The sequence below is a fragment of the Semicossyphus pulcher genome, unplaced genomic scaffold, assembly GCF_022749685.1.
Source record: "Semicossyphus pulcher isolate SPU_LCO1_2020_fin unplaced genomic scaffold, fSemPul1.0.p SCAF_13, whole genome shotgun sequence".
NCBI classification, from domain to species: domain Eukaryota; kingdom Metazoa; phylum Chordata; class Actinopteri; order Labriformes; family Labridae; genus Semicossyphus; species Semicossyphus pulcher.
In genome coordinates this window covers 21,717,753-21,737,169 of record NW_027211637.1, presented here as the reverse complement: position 1 = coordinate 21,737,169, position 19,417 = coordinate 21,717,753, and the positions used below count along the sequence as shown (strand labels likewise).

At 41.3% G+C, this 19,417-nt stretch overlaps 1 protein-coding gene across 1 annotated transcript; it reads left to right on the top strand.

Moving 5' to 3' along the window:
• Positions 1-968: 968 nt before the first annotated feature.
• On the top strand, positions 969-17,560 carry rbm38 (RNA binding motif protein 38). The gene is made up of 4 exons (XM_069660182.1): positions 969-1,368; positions 2,841-2,964; positions 4,757-4,811; positions 16,007-17,560. The coding sequence occupies exons 1-4, from the start codon at positions 1,147-1,149 to the stop codon at positions 16,356-16,358; spliced, it is 753 nt and encodes a 250-aa protein (XP_069516283.1). The 5' UTR covers positions 969-1,146; the 3' UTR covers positions 16,359-17,560.
• The last annotated feature ends 1,857 nt before the right edge of the window (positions 17,561-19,417 follow it).

Sequence of the window (19,417 nt, the reverse complement as noted above, 5' to 3'; positions counted from 1 at the left end):
ATTAGCATGCTACAGCACTAAACTCAAGTGGTTAGCATAGTAAATATCATGTCCTTTCTTAGCATTAGAATGCTAGCTCGCCATTCATTTTTATTTGTAGAGTGCCAATTCATAACAGATGTTATCTCATGACAATTTACTTAATTAAAGAGCAGGTGTAGACCGTACTCTTTGTTATACAGAGACATTAATCCACCATGAAAACCACTGTTAGCATGTAGCTCAAGTAGCCTAGTAGGGTAGTTGTAGTGGAACTTCAGGTAGTCAAAATTGGCTATCAGGTTCATATTACACAGTGGAGCTCAGATTAGACCAAAATAATATTTAAAAAAATCTTAATCTAAAAATATATTTGGTTTATAACTTTAGCTGTCACCATATAGGCTACTCCAGACCCAGGATCTGCCCCCACCCTTCTGAGATCCCTCTGATGGAAGTTTAATGTTTATTTAAACAGAACAAAAAAGCTTATTTGAGAGTAAAAAGAATAGATAACACAAAAATAAGATTTTCATGAAAGCATAAATTAAAAATGATTCGTATGGCGTCTGATTTTAAACAAGCGTGACCTCCTTTAGCCAGTTTAACCTACTCTCTACAGCGTATCCTGGCTAGACGGTTATCTTCAAAAGCATGTAAAATATATATTTAATCAATCTCCAGTGAACCCTTGAATGTCAAATTACATTTGGCGTCTCCTCTTCACCGCTGTAGATGTGAAATTATTCAACTGTTTCTCCCATTCACTTGAGTATTTCAGCTGCTAAAGTATATGTGGGGGGTTTCCTGGGTGTATGTATGTGTGTGTGCAGGAGGGGCAGGGTGGAGCAGGAGGCGGGATGCGCCGATGGAAAAGACGCACCGCTCGTTTATTGGAGCAGACGCGCAGTGGGCGCACGCAAGACGCGCCTACCGGAGCTTAAAGACTGTTTTTTTATCCGGGACAGGAGACATGAGGTTCAGAGACACCTGTCAGGAGGACTATATATCCAGGAGCTGTATATGAGGCATCTGGAGGCTGAGGCTTTGGCCATGGACGCGCTGTTATCTCTCTTATAGCCTCTAGTGACCAAGGAGCGTAAAGTTACCCTGCTGCTTTCTTGTTTTTCTTCGTGTTAATCTTCTTTTTTTCCCCCCTCAAGCCGCATGAGTTCACAGCTGTTTTTAGGTCAGCTGGTCGGGGTTCCGTTAGAAATAATGCACCCCACCATGGAGAAAGACACGACCTACACCAAGATCTTTGTCGGCGGGTTGCCTTATCACACCAACGACGCTTCACTTCGGAAATATTTCGAGACTTTCGGGGATATCGACGAGGCGGTGGTGATCACAGACAAGCAGACGGGCAAGTCCAGAGGATACGGCTTTGTGAGTTCATTTAAGTAACTGCTCTCTTGTTGAATAACCGAGGAGCTGAACGCATGTAGAGTGAAATCTGGGGTTTAATTAAGCTTTTTATCAGCCGCTCTGACTTCACTAGGACAGTCAGAGGTCTGAGAAACACACATTATGTCTGCTGCAGCCAATAATGAGCTGAAAACGACTTTGTCTTTGTGGTCAAATGTTGTTGTTTTTTTTTAAATCTCCTGGTTATCACAACCTCCTGAAGGTTTCGTTTCTAGTCGTTGGAGGCACACACACACACACACACACACACACACACACACACACTACCACAGTGTCCCAGCAGCAGGCAGAAATGTGCAGAGTGTCTGGTGGTGGCAGTCACATGCTTGAAGCATGAGGGGCAGATTATTTCGTATAAGTGTGTCATCAATTATCTCTGGAGACCCGAAGTACGCAAACACACACACAGGCACACATACACACTAAAAGTGTACAGTATAGAAGCAAACACACACACAGAGGGAGAGGGATACACTTGAGTTGGTAATAAGCTACTGCATTCAGGACAGATGTTTGTCTTTCTGCTCTGTTAGTGTGAGAGACAGAGAGACAGGGTGAGGGGGGGAGGTCTTGGTCACAGAGGTGTGACATGTCAGTTGGCTCTGCAAGATAAGGCTGCAGTAGTTTCATTCTGACTTCCTCCCATGCAGCCCTTCCCCCCTCCTCTCTCTCTCTCTCTCTGCCAGGTTTGAGTTTGAAGGAGAAGGCAGCGGGTTCATGTGTTTTGGACTCAAGCAGTTTAAAATGATCTCTTCCTCTGCCTAGCCAGTGAGCCAATCAGCTGATGGCTACCAGCGTGTGTTGAGTTGAGTTGTCTGCTTTGGGACAGCGTGATCGTGTCATCCCCGACTTCCCCTCAGCGGTTTTGATTCCCCGCCGCAGCTTCTTGAACCCTGCTGATCTGCCTCTGTTTGCTTAAGAGTCCAGAGTCCGATGCTGCAAAACGAAAGCGAGCGTGGCAGTTTTGCTTTCACTGTCACATTTATTTGTGATGGAGCTGTCTTCACCTCCATATATCAAGTGTGGCAGCTCTGTGTGTGTGAGTCTAAACCTTCACCGACCCCTTCCCACTACTCTCTGCCCACTCCTCACCTCACCCCCTCAAGGTAGACTCCAGCATCTCATACTTGGCAGCCCAGACTGAGAAAAAAAAAAGCAAATCTTCCTCCTACATGAGCTCCACAGGAAGCGTTAAAACTCTGTGATGGCTGCCGTCAGGAAGAGGAGTCACTGTCTCCTCTTGTATTTAGCGAAAAGATTGAATCATTGGAGGAGAGACAAGGACAGCAGCGACCTCAGGGGACGGCCTCCTCTGGGGTCCGTTGCTTCATCCGAGCACTCATGTTGGAATCACTCCATCGTCACTGAATATAAAAGTCATGACATGCAGCTATGAGTGATGTTAATAAGTCGTGTTGTGACACTGTCAACAGGTGACCATGGTGGACAGGGGGGCAGCAGAGCGGGCGTGCAAAGATGCAAACCCCATCATCGACGGCAGGAAGGCTAACGTGAACCTGGCGTACCTGGGAGCAAAGCCTCGCAGCTCGCAGACAAGTAAGTGACACAATATATATATGTATTTAATCATATTACAGGATGAAGGCTGGTGATTCTCTGCTTTTTTAAACTTTAAACTAATCCATTAAAAGACTCAAGCCATACTCGGTTCCTAGTGAAGACACATCTTAAAAAATGAGGTCACAAAATTATAACAGTAATTCCAGTAAAAACATCTTGACAGTATATTTCAGCAAATGTTCCTGAGCCTTAAGTAAAAGCTGCATTTGTACTTTTAGCTGAGATATTGGTTTGCAATTTGCAGCTTCCATGTTGTAGATTTGGTGAAACAGGCCCCAGACTTATCCTGTAATTTCCAGCAATTTCCAAAACAGGAAATGGTTTTATGAAGTGAATTTATAAGCTAACAGGTTGCAGAAACTTACCAAAGAACTATAGTTCACACTGTAGCTTCCTGTGTGTTTTTTCTTGGTCGGAGATACTGTATGCTTCAACTGGTAAAGCTTTGCATTCCCAAACTAGTGTTTGTTTGTGGGAGACTTCAGCTGGAAGAAAAAAACAACTTTGATGTCATGTCAAGGCAAATCCCCCCCTGCAGATAAATTAGGAATCTATCAATCAGTTTATGTGCAGAGGAAAGTGTGGATGGATTAAATGCTTCCTGCATTAAAAAGGATGGAGCTGGGGTGCTGGTTTAGCTCAGTTGGTAGAGCAGAAACTCCTGGTCTGCCGATCATTTGGTGCATGTCTTCCCCCACTCTCTACTCCCCACATTTCCTGTCTATCTTCAGCTGTCCTGTCAAGTCACAGCTGAAGATAGACAGGCAAAAGCCAAAAAATAATCTCAGAATAAGGCTCTGACATCTCGAATATCACAGCAAAGTGCCGAAAAACCCAAGGATATCATCAAATCATTCTTTGCTTGCACTTCATGCTGCACTGAAATAAAGCAGAGCCCAGAGCTGTGTGGAAATCAATCTCAAAACCACTAAATGTATGAACAAATTTGAGGTTAGTGGGATAAAACATAGAAAACCACTGGTATCTGCCTGTCAGCCAACTGTCTCTGCTCATTCCCACCATACATTCACTCTTTATGTAGTCGATTTAACGCACAGCTCTCACGCTGCCGGGCATTTTCAGAGTTAAACACCAGCACACACATGCCCCGTGCTTCCCCTCCTGACAGCAGCTCTGCCCTCTCTGCCTCATCCAAAGCTCGCTGGCTGAAATACCATCGAGTGTAGGTGTGATTGACAAACAGCGACGCCAACAACAACTGACTGTGTGTCCTTATTCCGGGCCAGCAACTGCGACGCAACTCTCCAAGCATGCAGCTGATGGGAGATGGCAGCGCTTGGTATTTTGTTATTGTGTGCGAGGGAATAAGAAGAGCGAAGAGGGGACGGGACTGGTAGGAGCAAGAAATAACTGTGTCCTCTTTGTCCCGGCGAAGAAAGGAAATGTGCATTAAGATATATGTTAACACAAAAGAGGAGTGCTGTTAAAGAGAGGGATGAATAGCTGCAGGAATGTAGAAATGAAGTCAGGAGGAGCGGCAGAGAGAAGGAGGATGAGGAGAAGTTTCTCCTTTCTTACTCAGCCTCAGCTGATTCCTGGTGAACTCTGGAGGCAGCGAGGTCACAGATGTTTGTGCGCAGTAGAGTGCATCAGTATTTGTGTCAAGCTTGTGTGTGTGTGTGTGCTGAGGGAATAACAGTTGGTCTCTGATACCCTCGTATTATACATGCTAACATCTGACACAAACAGACAAAGAGGAAGAACTGAAATCCCCCTCCTCACCCGCACTCTTTCTCTCTGTCTGCAGGTCTCTCTGTTGGAGTTCAGCAAGTCCAACCTACGTGGGCTCAGAGGCAATACGGGTAAGACGGAGAACAATCAATACCTCTATTTCCACCTCTCTCTTTCTTTCTCTCTCACCTGCCTCCTCCTCCTCAACACATCTCACTCCTCCGTCCTTGACATTTGGGCGAACTCGCTCCTGCTCTCAGCTCAGGTTGTGGTAGTTAGTGCCACTCTGAAGTGTGAAAAAGAGAAAAAAAGCATCACAGCCCGGCTGATGGTTGTTTAAACTGTGCAGCACTTCGATAACGTTACATCTGTATCTCTACATTGTGTTTTGATTTGCTTCTGTTGTCTCTCTCGCTCTCTGTCTGGTCCATTAAACACATGAGAAGCTCAATTCTGGATTTCACTCACGCATGACTTGGGCTTCACTGAGGCAACAAGCCGTTTAGTTAAACTTCCCTGCGTCCTCCACACACACAAACACGCATGCACTGCTGACATTATCCCTCATTTATTTCTTCCAGTGACATGTGGCTCATATCTGTCTAGTATTTCTGGGTGTATATCAGGTGCACTCCAGTTGCAGCATAGCCTACATCTGTAACCCATTAATGCACTACTAGGAATTCACCTTGTTAGCCCTTGTTGGACGGCAATGATCACTGAACTGCTTCAAGGCAATGTTTGACATTTATGTGAATCGTGCAGCTTTCTAATTAGAGCTGCTAGATTTTGATAATTGGATGTTTAATCTAAGTCATTTCTGGAGTAAAAATGTGAAACATTTGCTGGTTCCATCTGATTTAACTTGAGGATTTGATGCCTATTTTTGTCATATGTGATACTAAACTAAATATCTTTGCAATTTAGGCAGCAAGTCGAATAAGATTAGTAATCTAATTACTTGTTGATGGGCTGTTGGAAATCATAAGGGCCAACATTTTATAGCCAGAATGATATAGAAGAAAATAATCGGTAATGACTGATGAAAATAGCTTGCAGTCATGAATAGCATGACAAGAGTTGTTCTGTAAGGCTGGAAATACCTCTTATACTGCTGGTGTGGTGTAGTGTATTATATAACTTATTAGCCCTTTATTATGACTACCACAAGCAACTACTGTTTAAGAGTAGCATAGAAGATCATTGTGCTACTAGAGGAGAGTGTCACGTTAGCCAAAGCTAGCAAAATTTTAGCTAACATTGTTTTCCAATTAAACATTTTTAGGCTCTTTAATTTGTTTAATTTAAAGTTAATATAATTAAAACTAATAATGAAATAAGAAAAACAAACTATAGCAGTCCATAATAAAATTAGGGTTATTTCAACGCAGCGCTTCAGTAGAGGCTGCTAGCAAAGCTGCAGCTAACGTTAGCTAAGCTTGTTTCTAGGTGCCTAGCTTGTTTTGAGGGATAGTATTGAGAGTATAGAGCCAGGCCATACAACAACCATAACAATTATATCACATCGTTACACTGTAAGAAGTATAGCAAACAGCTGTTAAATAATTATAATTACATGGTTTTTTTTTATCGTACTGTTATCTGAGGCGTACTTGTAGTACTCAAGTCTAGGTATGGGAATCTGTAGGCTATCTGGAAGGAAAAAATGGCTGTGGACCATCTCCAGTTTTTCAGGATGAGTCTAAAACAAAATATTGCTGTCTGGGTATTTCATTCCAAGACGGTTATCAAATGTTTTTACAGATAATTGACTACATCACATCGTAAATCAATCAGTAATACAGTGTAAACCTAAGACTATAGGAGGTTTTGTCCATTTTGCCTACGCCTAATAAACTGTAACATCAACATTTAGCATCATGGGAGTTTCTCAGGATGTTGACCTGCTCAGAATCAAAAACTCCCTGTTATCCACAAGTGACGGATGTTCTGCCTCCTCATGTCGTCTCCCTGAGTTTCAGTTCGAGCATTAAAGGAAATTTAAGTGACTAATGATTGAAACATGGAGGATGATTCATTCCCGGGGATGTTCCAGACAGACAAGCGACAGTGCAGCTTCTTGTTGTGAATGTTGAACATTAACTTGACTCAGATATCCGGCTTCTGAAGTGTTGTTTAGGGTATTTAAGAAGAGGATATTTTAAACTAGCATCACTGCTCACAGCTTTCTGTTTTGAGTGTGTGGATGTGCTGTTGTTGAAAAGGACTGGATCTCCTAAATTTTACATGTAGTTTAGTGATTTTTAGTGTCTTCTCGCAGACTTTCCGCAGGGTGACAAGTTGTGATCGCGTAGCTGCAGAAAAGTCCATTAAAAACCTCAACTGTTCTGAGCGCTATTAATATTGCAGTCCTCAATTTCTGAATGAGTGATGAGGGAATTGAGGCTGACCCAGATGAGTCTATGAATGAGTGATGATGGGTTGATTGAAAGTCTTCTGCGGTGAAGGCGGAGGGAGTCGGCCTTTATAAATCTCTGCTTCCAGGATGAGTCGCAGCTTCGACAGCTCGCAAACCTGAAACAAAAGAAGCCAAATGTCACATAGAGCGATGACTCGCACCTGAAAGGCTAACGAACACTTTGTGGTTGTGCGTGTCCCTTTGTGAACTGACTGTAGACTTGATGGCTTTACAGTAAAGTTTAGTCAAGTTTTAGCATCAAGAACAGAGAAAAATTCTGATTTCATTAAACTTTTGATCATTTCATTTTGGTTCATTTGTTTTGCTTGAGAAGGGACAGTGCATATTAATAAATACACATATTAAAAGAGGATTAGCTAAAAGGATATTTTTCATCCGGTTACCTAAAATATTTCAAAGAAAAAACATGAAAAATTGTCTTCAGTGATATCTTATAAAACTTTTATTTTGAAGGGGTCCCATACGTATTTTTAAATGAATCTCTGTGTTTTTGTGAATTATCACTTTGCAGAAAAGAGTTTAAAATCTATATATTTTTTAAGAATATGAGAAGATATTTTCAGATTACTAATTGTATCTTAACAACAATGGATTAGACAAAGAGCATCCGCTGTCCTCACCTACGTCGGCAGCGCGCACCTGCTTTCAAACACGTTGTCATCTGCCTCATTAGGACAGTCCTTGTAACCCTTTGCCCACAAAAGCACACATTGACCTGATGCGGTCAGCCACATACTAGGTTTTTACCTAGTCTTGTTAACCTACACTGGATAACTAAAGGTCAGGATATCGTCTCCTCTGATGCTTTGTTTTCAACCATGTTTTATGATTTCACTCCCTCAACTTCAACCACTTATCAGACGTGCAGAAAGTGCTAAATGGCTTGAGTACCCCTTTAACCAACCAATCAATTGATTCACTTTTCTTTTCAACGCAATGCACCCTGAAGGAGAAATGTAACCGACCCACCTGTTTACGATGCACCCAGTGAGCTCAGTTTCATTGTTTGATGTTGTTTTTTTTAGGCGCAAAAATCTGTTTCAGAAGGAGATGTGATACAACTACTTTGCCCTCAGGAGATCTCAGTACAGCACAGCTGCAAGATGTGGTGTGCTCTGAGTCAGTGAGAGATTTTTCTAAACAGGAAATTCGCTCTTTGTTGAATTAATGTTACAGTTACTGTTGTAATCTGTCACCACACCTACATGATAACCGAACAGCCACAAATCAGGGTTTCTTTTCTTTTCTTCAAATTGTCAACCTTTCATCGTGGTTTAATTCCTCTAGATTACACAGTAGACACTTCTTTTTAAATACATGTTTAAATGTGGGATTAATGGTCTGTGATATCTGCATATTTCAGTTTGTGTATGTTTTCAAAGGGCGCATCTGTCTAGTTCACGTCCCTCTGCTCTGAGGCGAGATGTGTCTTTGACATGATCAGTATGACTGCAGTCAGTTTAAGACATCTCTTGGCAAAGTGAAGGACTTTTATTTTAGGAACATCTTCAAGATACCGCCAAGGTTTTACACAGGCCTGTGCAGCTGATAGAGAGCAGGAGTTATTACTGATCCATCTTTTCCTCTGGTGGTGTTTATCGTCAGATACCAGCTTTTTTACTCAATTAAAATCTTCATGCGCTACATGGATTTTTTATGCAAGATTACATGACAAATACTCAGGTTTGTATGCAATACATAGGCTACATATAAATCTTCTATATATTTATTATAAGATTGTGATATAAGCGCGTATTCAAGACAGAGAACCTTGAACCGTCAATTTGGGGCTTTTAAACTGACATAAATAATTAATAGTTCTTCTGATTTTCTAATTATTGCAGCCCAATTAATAATTTCCCCTCTGAGTTTGTATGAATTAAACAAACAAGATATAACACGTTATTACACGGCTATGTTAAATACTTGATTCTGATTGGCTAGTCACGGCATTCCGAGGTCTGCTATTTCTCGATAACACACCGTTGCTATGAAGAACAGACCGTTGCTAGGGATTCGGCTCTAATCAAACAATCTGGAGGACAAACTGTAATCATATCAATCAGCCGAAAGAAGTCCGCTAAATGTGACGTTGGTCTGTTTACATAGGGAAAAAAGAAAAGAGACAAAACAGCAGAGAGAAAGCAATAAAGGTTAAAAGATGCACAAAATGAAGGCTATGACAGAGAGATCTACAAAACTGAAGACGGCACATGAAGCTCACAGTAAACAGAACACAGTACGGGATATGGCGGTGTTTAAAGACGGTGAATGGAAAAGAAAAAGTCAACAGAGACGAGACAGAAAACCTCAATCAGGTGCTGCGCTGAGTCCTGCGGTACCGTTCACCTTGTCTTACTTCACCATCAGTGGAAATGTTTCTATTTAATGTGAGTAAAAACAGCTAGCTTAGCTCATTATAAGAAGGCTAGAGTTGACCGTTACTATAGATGCAGCTCTCACTGTGAGTGTAACTGACTATTTTTAAACGGAAATTGGAAATATAATCATTTTTAAATTAATAGACTCATTTCAAAATCAATATTTTGTGTCAAATTATTGATTTCGTACGTAGGTAGCTGTGTAATAAAGCGGGATAATGTATAGTGAGCAGGTGGTTATTGCTGAACACCATGAAGGGGTTCCTCACTACATTATCCCTTACTCAGTTGATCTTAAGAGGATCTACTGGTTGTGTTATTTATCTTTGGATGTTCCTGTTCCCAGTTGTATTGCTAAGCTAAGCTAATCTGCGGCTGGCTGCAGCGTATTAAAGAAAAAGAAATCAAGTTAAAGAATGTTTAGCAAGATCTAACTATTCACTGAAATATGTTTTAAGGTCTTTTGTTACCATCATTTTCGCTCCATCTTCACCGCTGTGAGGCTTTTGAAAGGCTTCAGGGACCCACACATGGCTCAGACACACTCACTCTAACACGCTCACTCAAACGGCAAATAACCAAAGACAAACTCAAACAAAGCAAAGCTCTGTCTGCTGCTTGGGTGTATTTGCTTTAAGTTTTAAGAGAACAGAGGACCGGCTGATGCCAAATGTGGCTCTGAGGTACAGCTGAGTTGGGGGGAGGGGGAGGAGGAGGAGGAGGAGAGGGGTGTTGTCATTCGAGGGAGGGGGGGACATCTGTCGCCCATGGCTGCCTGCTGTCTGCCTTTAGCACCCAACGTCGGAGCTTGGCAGAAGTGAAATTGATTTTGTTCTGGTGTTTATTTTCTGAGAGAGAAAGGAGAGGAAGGAGAGGGGCAGCGGAGGAGGGGGGCACTTCCTGTTGAAGCAGTGGAACAGAGACGGGGGAGGAAGGGAGGAAGGGAGGAGGGGGGGGGGTCACACAGACTAACAGCACACCTGTGGCTGGGTGCAGTTGTGGCTGGGTTCAGTGAAGCTTTTGAGCGGGTGGTATGTGTGACGCCGGAGCCGGTTTATGCGTGTGAAGTGCATCTATGGGCGAATGACACACCATGAAGTATAAAACGCTTTGACTGTTTTCTCTCTACGTCTCTGATTTTCCTCTAAAAGATCTTTCTTTCTCTTTCCTCCGTCTCCTGTAGTTTTCACTCTCTGTAGGAGAGGGGTTCAGGTAAACGGAGAGCCCTCAGGTGTATGTTTCTTTCACCCTGGGACCCAATTAGGAGAGGCACTTCTGTCAAACGAAAACAATAAAAAGAGTCATATTGGAAGCTTTTAAAAGCACAGAAAGCTCCCTTTTTTCAGCTGTCTGTTGAAAGATGAAAAACATTTCGATCTGCACTTAATTCTACACTAAGTTCTACAGTTTGATTAGTTTAGTTTTGTGCATTTCTACACCAAATTCACTTCCTGCTCCCCCATATTAGTGTGCGTGTAGTTTTTATCCATGTATTTTTCAACAACTGTTCCTGTATAAACTGTGAATGATTGAATTGATAACACTGTTTATTACACAGGTGTGTTAAATACTTGATTCTGATTGGTTAATTACAGCATTCTAAGGTCTGTTATTTCTCGATAACAGACTGTTGTTATGAAGAACAGACCGTTGCTCGGGATGCGGCTCTAATCGCACAATCAGGGGGACTATTTGTCCAGCTCACCCTGCAGGGGTTCCATTTTGTGACAACAACCGGCTCACAATACATTATCCTTGACTTATTAGACGGCTGTGTTGAATACTGGATTCTGATTGGTCAATTATGGCATTCCGAGGTTTGTTATTTCTCAATAACAGACTGTTGTTATGAAGAACAGACCGTTACTAGGGATAATGCTCTAATCACACAATCGGGATGACTAACTGTCCTGCTCACCCTGTCGGGGTTCCATTCTCCGACAACAACCGGCAACATTATCCCTTAGATAAAATTGCTGTAATCATGTCTTACATACACACAAAAATCATCACATGCAGGTTTAAAGTCTTTTATAAATGTATGTAAAACTCATAAAGATATGTTAAACTTCAAGGTTCATTGTTGACCTTGTTAATTTTACTTTCTAGACTCGCTCCAGAGTTTTCAGTTAATGGCTTTTACCAGTAGATGCATCTTGTTTGGTTTTACTTATTAACCAATATTGTAATTGTAAAGAAACAATACTTTGTATTTCATACAGGAGACATAAAACAACAGCATAACATTACATCGTCTCATCATTACCTTTCAATTTCTCTGTCTTTCTTTCTTTAGAAAGGTTATAAATGTTGACTTAAATGCTAAAAACTATAGCATATATTTAGATTTTGTTTAGAAAGATTTAATTTATTTTTTACACCAATGAATTCTTCAAAATAAAGTTAAATTGTTGCAGACTTTTATTGTGAGGCAGCTGCAGATGAGTGATGTTAAACCCTTTATCTCGATCTGCTCTGTGTCTCTGATGGTTTCCTGCTGATGGGTCAGATTTGGATGTTTTTAAGTTGCCTGTCTGATGCAACAAGTGAAAGTGAGATGTCAATTATTTAGATTGTGTTGGAATGGAGCGCAATCTACGGTATTTGTTTGCATACTTTACACTTTTGAAATTATCATCACCTCCGCTGCTGCGATAAAACCCAGTAAACAAATCAGTGAATGCACATTTCCTCCGTCTCACGCAGACGTATTTGTATTCATGTATTCATTTGAATGTCTTTCTTGTCTGCTGACATTAGAGCTGAGTGTCCAGTGCTGATGTTGGCCTTTCTATCTCTCACCCTCCCTCTAGCTGTGTGTGTCTGTGTGTGTGTGTGTGTGTATCAGAAGGGAGGACGGAGGGTCATGTATGTGGGTGCTCTGTGAGTGTGTGTTTGTCTCTTTGACTGACTCACCCTCCTCACATCCCTGATCTGAACTATTAAAAGCGTGTTTCTCCCGAGGCGTGAGCGATATGATGGCGGATCCTTCTCCTGCCCGCTCGCTCCTCGCCCAAGGAGTCCCGACCTTGACCCTGAAAAAGGAAGAAAAAAAATGCAGATGTTTTTTTCATTTTTTTTTTCATCCAGTACGTTTTATCTCTTTAATCCTTCCGCCTGTGTCTGAGGAAGGACAGTGAGGGGGAGTGCAGAGGAAGCTGACTGTGAGGGAGTAAACTCAGAGAGAGGAGGGAGTCGGTGGAGGTTATTCTGCTCTCATGGGTCTGTTAGTGAGCGTACACCCATGCAGCTGCACCAATTAGCCCCTTCTCAGCACACACACACACACACACACACACACAAAGATCCACATCCTCTTTTAAGCTGCTTAACTCACCACACACAACCTGTTAAGTGTGCCTTTGTAATATCGCTTCTCCCAGACTTGCATGCTCACTTTTCCTCAGTGTAATTTATGTTAGTGTGCGTCTGCAGCCCTAGTGTGTGTGTGTGTATATAAATGTGGGTTTGACAGTCGGAGATGATGCCAAGCACGGGGAGGAGAGAGGCGAAGCGCAGCTCCCTCTCGTACGATGCCGCTGTCACATTGGATCAGTCAGGCGGGTGCACAGGCTGGCAGGCCGGCAGGCAGCGGCACACAGCCGTGGGAATGACACTGCACTTCTGCTCTGGGAGATACTGAGGGAGCGCGAGCGAGGAGGGATGAGATACACAGGGCGATATTAGCTTCAGCACTGCTTTGACGTTATATGTTGTTGAATATCATTAGGCAGCAGGTTTTATCTTTGCTGTGGTGTTTCTGTCCCGGCCGGGCGTCCTTCAAAAGCCCTGAAAACGCAGCTCCTTTCTATGACTTCCTCTAAGTCAGGCAGACATTTCTGTTTCAGATGGACAGTTGCATGAAGGTGATGTTAACATGTCTGTGCCCTGATAAGATGACGCAACCTTTGTGACAAAATGTGATGAGTTATCGAGTTGTTTGCTCATGTTTCAACGCCACAGTCAAACCAATCTGATCAAATCACACCGACAACGTTTTAAAGACATATAGAAAAGGCTGTTAGGATACTTGGGTAAAAAGACAGTTTTCAGGGAACTTTAGGGCGTCAATGGAGTGGCTGCAAGTTGTTGTTGTAAAAGGAGGTGATAAAAACAAGTGTGGGATCTTTAGGATAAACATCTTCCTTTCCTGTGTGAGCAAATTGACACGTCCTTTCGACTTTAAAGTTTGGTTTATTCCCATCAGAAGATGTCTCATATAATTTTTTGCTAATATAAAATAGTGAAGGTTGTTGATCTCTTATATTTTTTTAACAGTTTTCTTTTTGATTTACTCACTAAAACCTATCCAACTGAGTCCACTGATTTCCAGCGGCCAAAATCCAAATGTGAGAAAAGAGGTGTTTATAAAAATGTTCATACCTTCATCTGAGTCCCTGTCAGTTATCAGCGGCACAGCAAAAAGCTTTACAGGCAGTACAAAGTGCTTTGTGTCCTTTTTTTTTTGCCCCGGATTTGACTTTGCAGGCTACATAACTGCTTTATTTTCTCCAGGGTTTTTTATAGGGGGCTGCATGTAAACTACAAAATTAAACTATAATGTTATGTATGGATTTGAGACACAGCAAGTGATTCCATAAAAATGAATCCTCATAAATATGTGGCCTCAAATGTATAGTACTTTTACTTTAGGTACGATTTAATGTGGCTTCAGTGGAAACTTACAGATACAGGAAGTGGTCTATAACGGCACAATGGTTTATCCAACTACAACAAGGTTAGTCAAGGAGAAGTATGGCACTTATTTAAGTAAGGTAAAATAACTTTATGAGGTTATTGTTAGGCATATTGTATATGCTGGTGTGTATGTCTGTGTGTTGTGTATACATCAGAGTGAGTGCGAGCAGGCCCGGTCCCGGTGTTTGTTGTGTAAGCTCACCTGATCCCTGCTCCCGCTCTGTTTAGAGGTAAGCAGCAGCAGCAGCAGCAGCAGCAGCCGGACTCTGATCACCTGTTCAGACTCGGCGACAAGGTTACTGCCAGGTTAATGGGTTTGACCGCAGGCCGGATCACTGGAGTGTACGTGTTAAATACTGTCATGTTGTGTTGTTTTTACTTAAGAGCAGAGGCATAACCTAGTTCTTCTGATCTGATCGCTGTTGTTGTTTCCAGATGTAGCAGAGGCAGTTCAGGTTAAGTGGGCAGCCTCAGGCAAGGGCATGACTGAATACAGGAGGACAGTGGAGCACTATTTCCTCTCATTATCACTGTGGCTCCAAGTATCAACAGTCTCGTACGCTGCATCTGTTGTGGCAGGTTGTGTGTGTGTGTGTGTTTGAGGTTTGTTGCGCAGGCATGTAATCTAGAGACCACGCTTTGTATTGATAATACATTTCAGTCAAGCAAATCAGTTTATAAACGGGTGATATTACATTTGTGGGTGTTTTTTTACCTTTCTCAGACAGCGTGCTAATTAAACTTAAACACAAGGGAGGCGTCTATTTTAAGAGAACAGGGCCGATCATTTCTTTTAAAGGAGGAGGAGGAGGGTGCCTTTATAGGACTCCATTTTTAAAATTAGGATGTAAAAGAAAAGGAGCAGTTACGGTTGAAACTGTTGTTTGTGTTTAAACATGCATCTTTGTGTGTCTGCTTCTGTCTCTGGCTACTGTAATGGACTCAGACCTCACAGAGATACGGCTCTAAACGCACATTAATCAGATTTTGCTGACGTTGTCATCACACACAGATATGGATGTGGTCAGATGTGTGTGTGACGCACATTTTTCCTATTCTTGCAGCTCAATTGAAATTTATATTATCTGCCTCTCCTAACCATATTCTTAATGTTGTTTCTTTATAGTTTTTTTTGTTTCTTTGTTTGCACATGTAATTGTTCAAGTAGCTTCAAAACAGAGAACAATAAAATAAAAGATCAAAAATGGCCTACCAGCTTAAAAGGCAATATAAAGAACATAAATTAGGGGGGCAGGGATAGTGACTCATCTTTGAGAATGTGGGAATGTCCTCAAAGAGTACTTAAGATTAAAAAAAATATACAAATACCTTTCAGGTTGAGTTTTCTGAGAGTGAAATCCAGAATTAAGTTCAAAGAAGTTGCTGAAAAAATGACGAGAGAGAAAGAGGTATGCACTCGTGTTTATACAAAACACATAAAGAATGCTGCTACCCAGGTTTGTCCTCTGTTATTAGTAGTTACGATTTATCGTCATGTATTGTCAACACTAAGGCTGAGGGTAATAATTATTTATACTACAGATTATTTACATTTGATCGATAATAAGAAAAAAAACTACCCATCAATGTCTTAGTCCAAGCTGGCAGGTATGAGTTGCTTGTTTTTCCTGCCAACACTGGCAAACCCAAAGCCGTTCATATTGCGATCATCAGATATTAACATTTGAAAGCTGGAACAAGAAAAAAAAATAAAATCATAAATATATAATCTATGAATCTGAATGTATAACTTCTTTCATCTGGCTCATTAATCTCAAATCCTAACCCTTGTGCCTCTGTCGTCCAGGTTGGCCCAGCAGTACGTCTACCCCCAGGCGTTCCTCCAGCCCGGCCTGGTGCTGCAGTCCCAGCTCAGCCCCACAGCAGCAGCACTTGCCTCCCCTTACCTGGACTACAGCTCCGCATACAGCCACTACGCCCCTACAGGACTGGAGCAGTACCCCTACACTCCTTCACCGTCGCCCTCGGCTGGCTACCTCAGCTACAGCTTCTCCCCTGGCACTTCGGCGCCCACTCTCACCACATCTCCGACCCCTCCGGCTGCCATCCACCCTCCTCTGGCTGCACTCACCACCATGTCGGCCGCCCCACAGGCCTTCCTCCACTACCCTCTACACCAGCCAGACCGCATGCAGTGAGCTGCTCCGAGAGGAGCTAGAGCTGCAAAACTGATGATTCAAAACAGCGTGACTGTTGACCTGTGACATCATCAGGATGAGACTGTGTAACCAGGAAGAGAGTGTGATGTAATCAAAAGGGCTTTTAGGAAGCACTCTCATTCCTGTTTTTTTTTAATATATATTAATGTTGTAATAGTTAATGAAAATGTTCTATTGCTACAGTCATCAGCATACGATCTGAATGTTTTTCATAAATGTCAGAAGTCGGGGACCAGAATGAGAACACTTTTAATCTTCTGGATATATTTTTCCTCTGACCCCTGACCCTTAGCGCTGAGGTTGGAGACAGGCTGACAATAAAAAATATGTCTGTTCGACATGATGCTGCAGCTGCAGTTTCTCCAAAGGCACTGGGCTGAATGCTGGATATTAGCCAAGCTGAAAGCTAGTTCCTCTTTCAGAAACGCTGGTCCAATTACCTCCTCTTTGAGGTTACCTTTCTCTCTATGGCCTTAGAGATCGTTCACTCTCTCTTGGTTCAGTTTGTGTCATTTTTATTCAGAGTCTCATCTCAAAATGGGTTAAATGTTCATTTTATTAACTGATGGCAAGTCATTACACAGTGATAATCACAGTTTAAATGAATATGCAATTCCGACTATAAAAGCTGACCAAGAATAAGGTAGAAAACACTGGTATATTGTTTTTGTATTACTACTGCTACAACAATACTGAGAGAAAGACTTTGTTCACAAAACACAATATGACATAAAATTCCTACAGCTGCTTATTAGGCCTGTTTTGACCTGTTACTCTTGGATTTGTTACTGGGGACTGTTTGGTTTCATGAAAATTAAATTGCAAAGTTGTCAATACATATCAGGTAAATGTGTTTGTAGGTGTCTAAGTGTATGTTGTCACTGAAAACGTGTGAGTGTGTTTGGTGTCTGTTTCAGTGCGTGTGAGATTGAGTGAGTGAAAAAGCAATAGAGCGATGCAGTATACCCCAGTGTCAGGACCGAGCTCTTTTTCCAGCCCATTGTACTTGTCAGAGTTGTGTCTTTGTTTCTTTCTTTTTTTCCATGGCAGCAGAGTACAGACAGATGCTTTAGCAATGATAACTGGAGTCTCACAGTGCTCTGACAACACCTTAGTATTCATAAACCAAGCCATACATCACATTTAAAACAAATATGCAAAATAAAATGAATATTTCTAAATAAAACAGGCAATTGTTTTCTATGAGTGCAATCGTTTTACCGTGTTGTTATGCTGTGGTTAATATGTGTGGGAAACAACTGCTACCATACACTACCAACCCTGTATCCTCAGCTCATTATTTCAACTATGTATCCTTACTTAAGCTAATTATCTAAACAATGTATCCATTACTTTGGACAAGTATTTCAATCATTTATCCAATAGGCCTACTAACTTTTTCAAGCAGTTATCCATTACTTTAGCTATTTCAACTGTTTTTCCAATTACTTTTGGCAATTTCAACGTTTTTTCCAATTGCTTATTATTTCACTTGTTCATCCATAACTTTTAGCTAATTCATCCGTTAATCGATTGAGGTAACTCTATCAATTACTTAAAGCTAACTTTAAAAATAAAAAAATTCCCATTACTTTTAGCTACTTCAACCATTTACCCATTACTTCAACTGTTTTTTCATTACTTGGCTAATCATTTCAACCATATATCCTTTACTTTATTTCTGTCATTTATTTAGGCTAATTATTTTTTATCGTTTGACAAATACCTTTAACAAATTATTTCAACAGTTTTTACTTCGCTAAAACTTATCATTTCAACCGTTGAATGTTCCTTAAGCTAACAACGTATTTCAACCGGTTATTCATTGCCTTGCTAACTATTTTAAGGAGTTATCCATTACTTAAGTGTAATATTTTCAACTGTTTGTCCGTTACTTTTAGCTTAAGATGGTCATGATAAATCATGTTCAGCACGTCAAAAATGTTACATTTTGTTTGCTTAATCTGTTGTTGAAAAACATCTCGTTAAGTATCGGACTTCGAGTCAGGCTGGCTGCCACTGCCAGCATTTGTTTTCCGATATTATGCATAGCTAAACTAGCTAACCAGTTGCTAGCTTGCCTTGTTTTGTACTGCGAGGTAGAAATTAGTATGAATCTTCTCATCAAATCCCGGCAAGAAAAGCAAATACAGTAAGTATAACCCACAGTGATAATAGTTATTTTAAACAAACCTAAAGATATTCACAAAGTTATTATAAGGAAAACAATATTGTATATTTTTTAACTGTATGAGGCCAAAACGGACAGTCATCATTAAAGGTTTTGGTCCCTTTAATCATTACACATAACGTTTTGTTAATGAAAAAGGGAGGAAATTATGCAACAGGTGAACACTGTAAATGTCTTTCAAAAGTATTGATGTATTTGTTGGAGACTGTTTTCATTTGTGAATTGGTTTACAGTAGCAAGTCGGTGTTGGTGAGATCTACTCAAAATAAAATGCAATGCCCTGGTTCATAATAATGAAGAGATCACCCCGTGCAATATTTTAGCTTATTCATGTGTTGCATTTATAGTTTCGTAGTACAATGAAGCTCTATGGCACAGAGGTAGTCTATAAGATATATCAGATTCTCACTACACAGACCACACATGATATATTAATTATTTGTGATAGTTTCACGGGATTTGTTAACCCTGAGATAAATGTAGCCTAAAAAATCCTTTAAATGTCATATCCTTTGTCAGGGGGCCTGTTGGCGGAGTCATGTTAGCAGCTGTGATGCACAAGAACAGAAGACATTTGAAGATAAACACAATATGTCCGTTTTAACCACGTATCTTATCAAACACAAGCAATGGTCCGCCTTTGGGTGAACCCTGCTTAACCCAAACAACCCCTCCCTTCACTACATTTCCCAACATACAGCATTACCCATGTGACATGCCACTGTCGCCTTCTATAATTCATGTTAATGTCCAAAGATGATTTAGGTTTCCTCAACCATCTCGACTTTTGAAAGCGAGTCTGACGTGAGCTCTGTTCGCCCTCTTCTGGCCGAAATTATTTACTGCA

Excerpts from the sequence above, each read along its gene's own strand:
- rbm38 (XM_069660182.1), top strand. The coding sequence starts at position 1,147 with ATGAGTTCACAGCTGTTTTTAGGTCAGCTGGTCGGGGTTCCGTTAGAA. Across the intron at positions 2,965-4,756 it reads GCCTCGCAGCTCGCAGACAA|GTCTCTCTGTTGGAGTTCAG; the intron begins GTAAGTGACACA and ends CTCTGTCTGCAG. Across the intron at positions 4,812-16,006 it reads TGGGCTCAGAGGCAATACGG|GTTGGCCCAGCAGTACGTCT; the intron begins GTAAGACGGAGA and ends TCTGTCGTCCAG.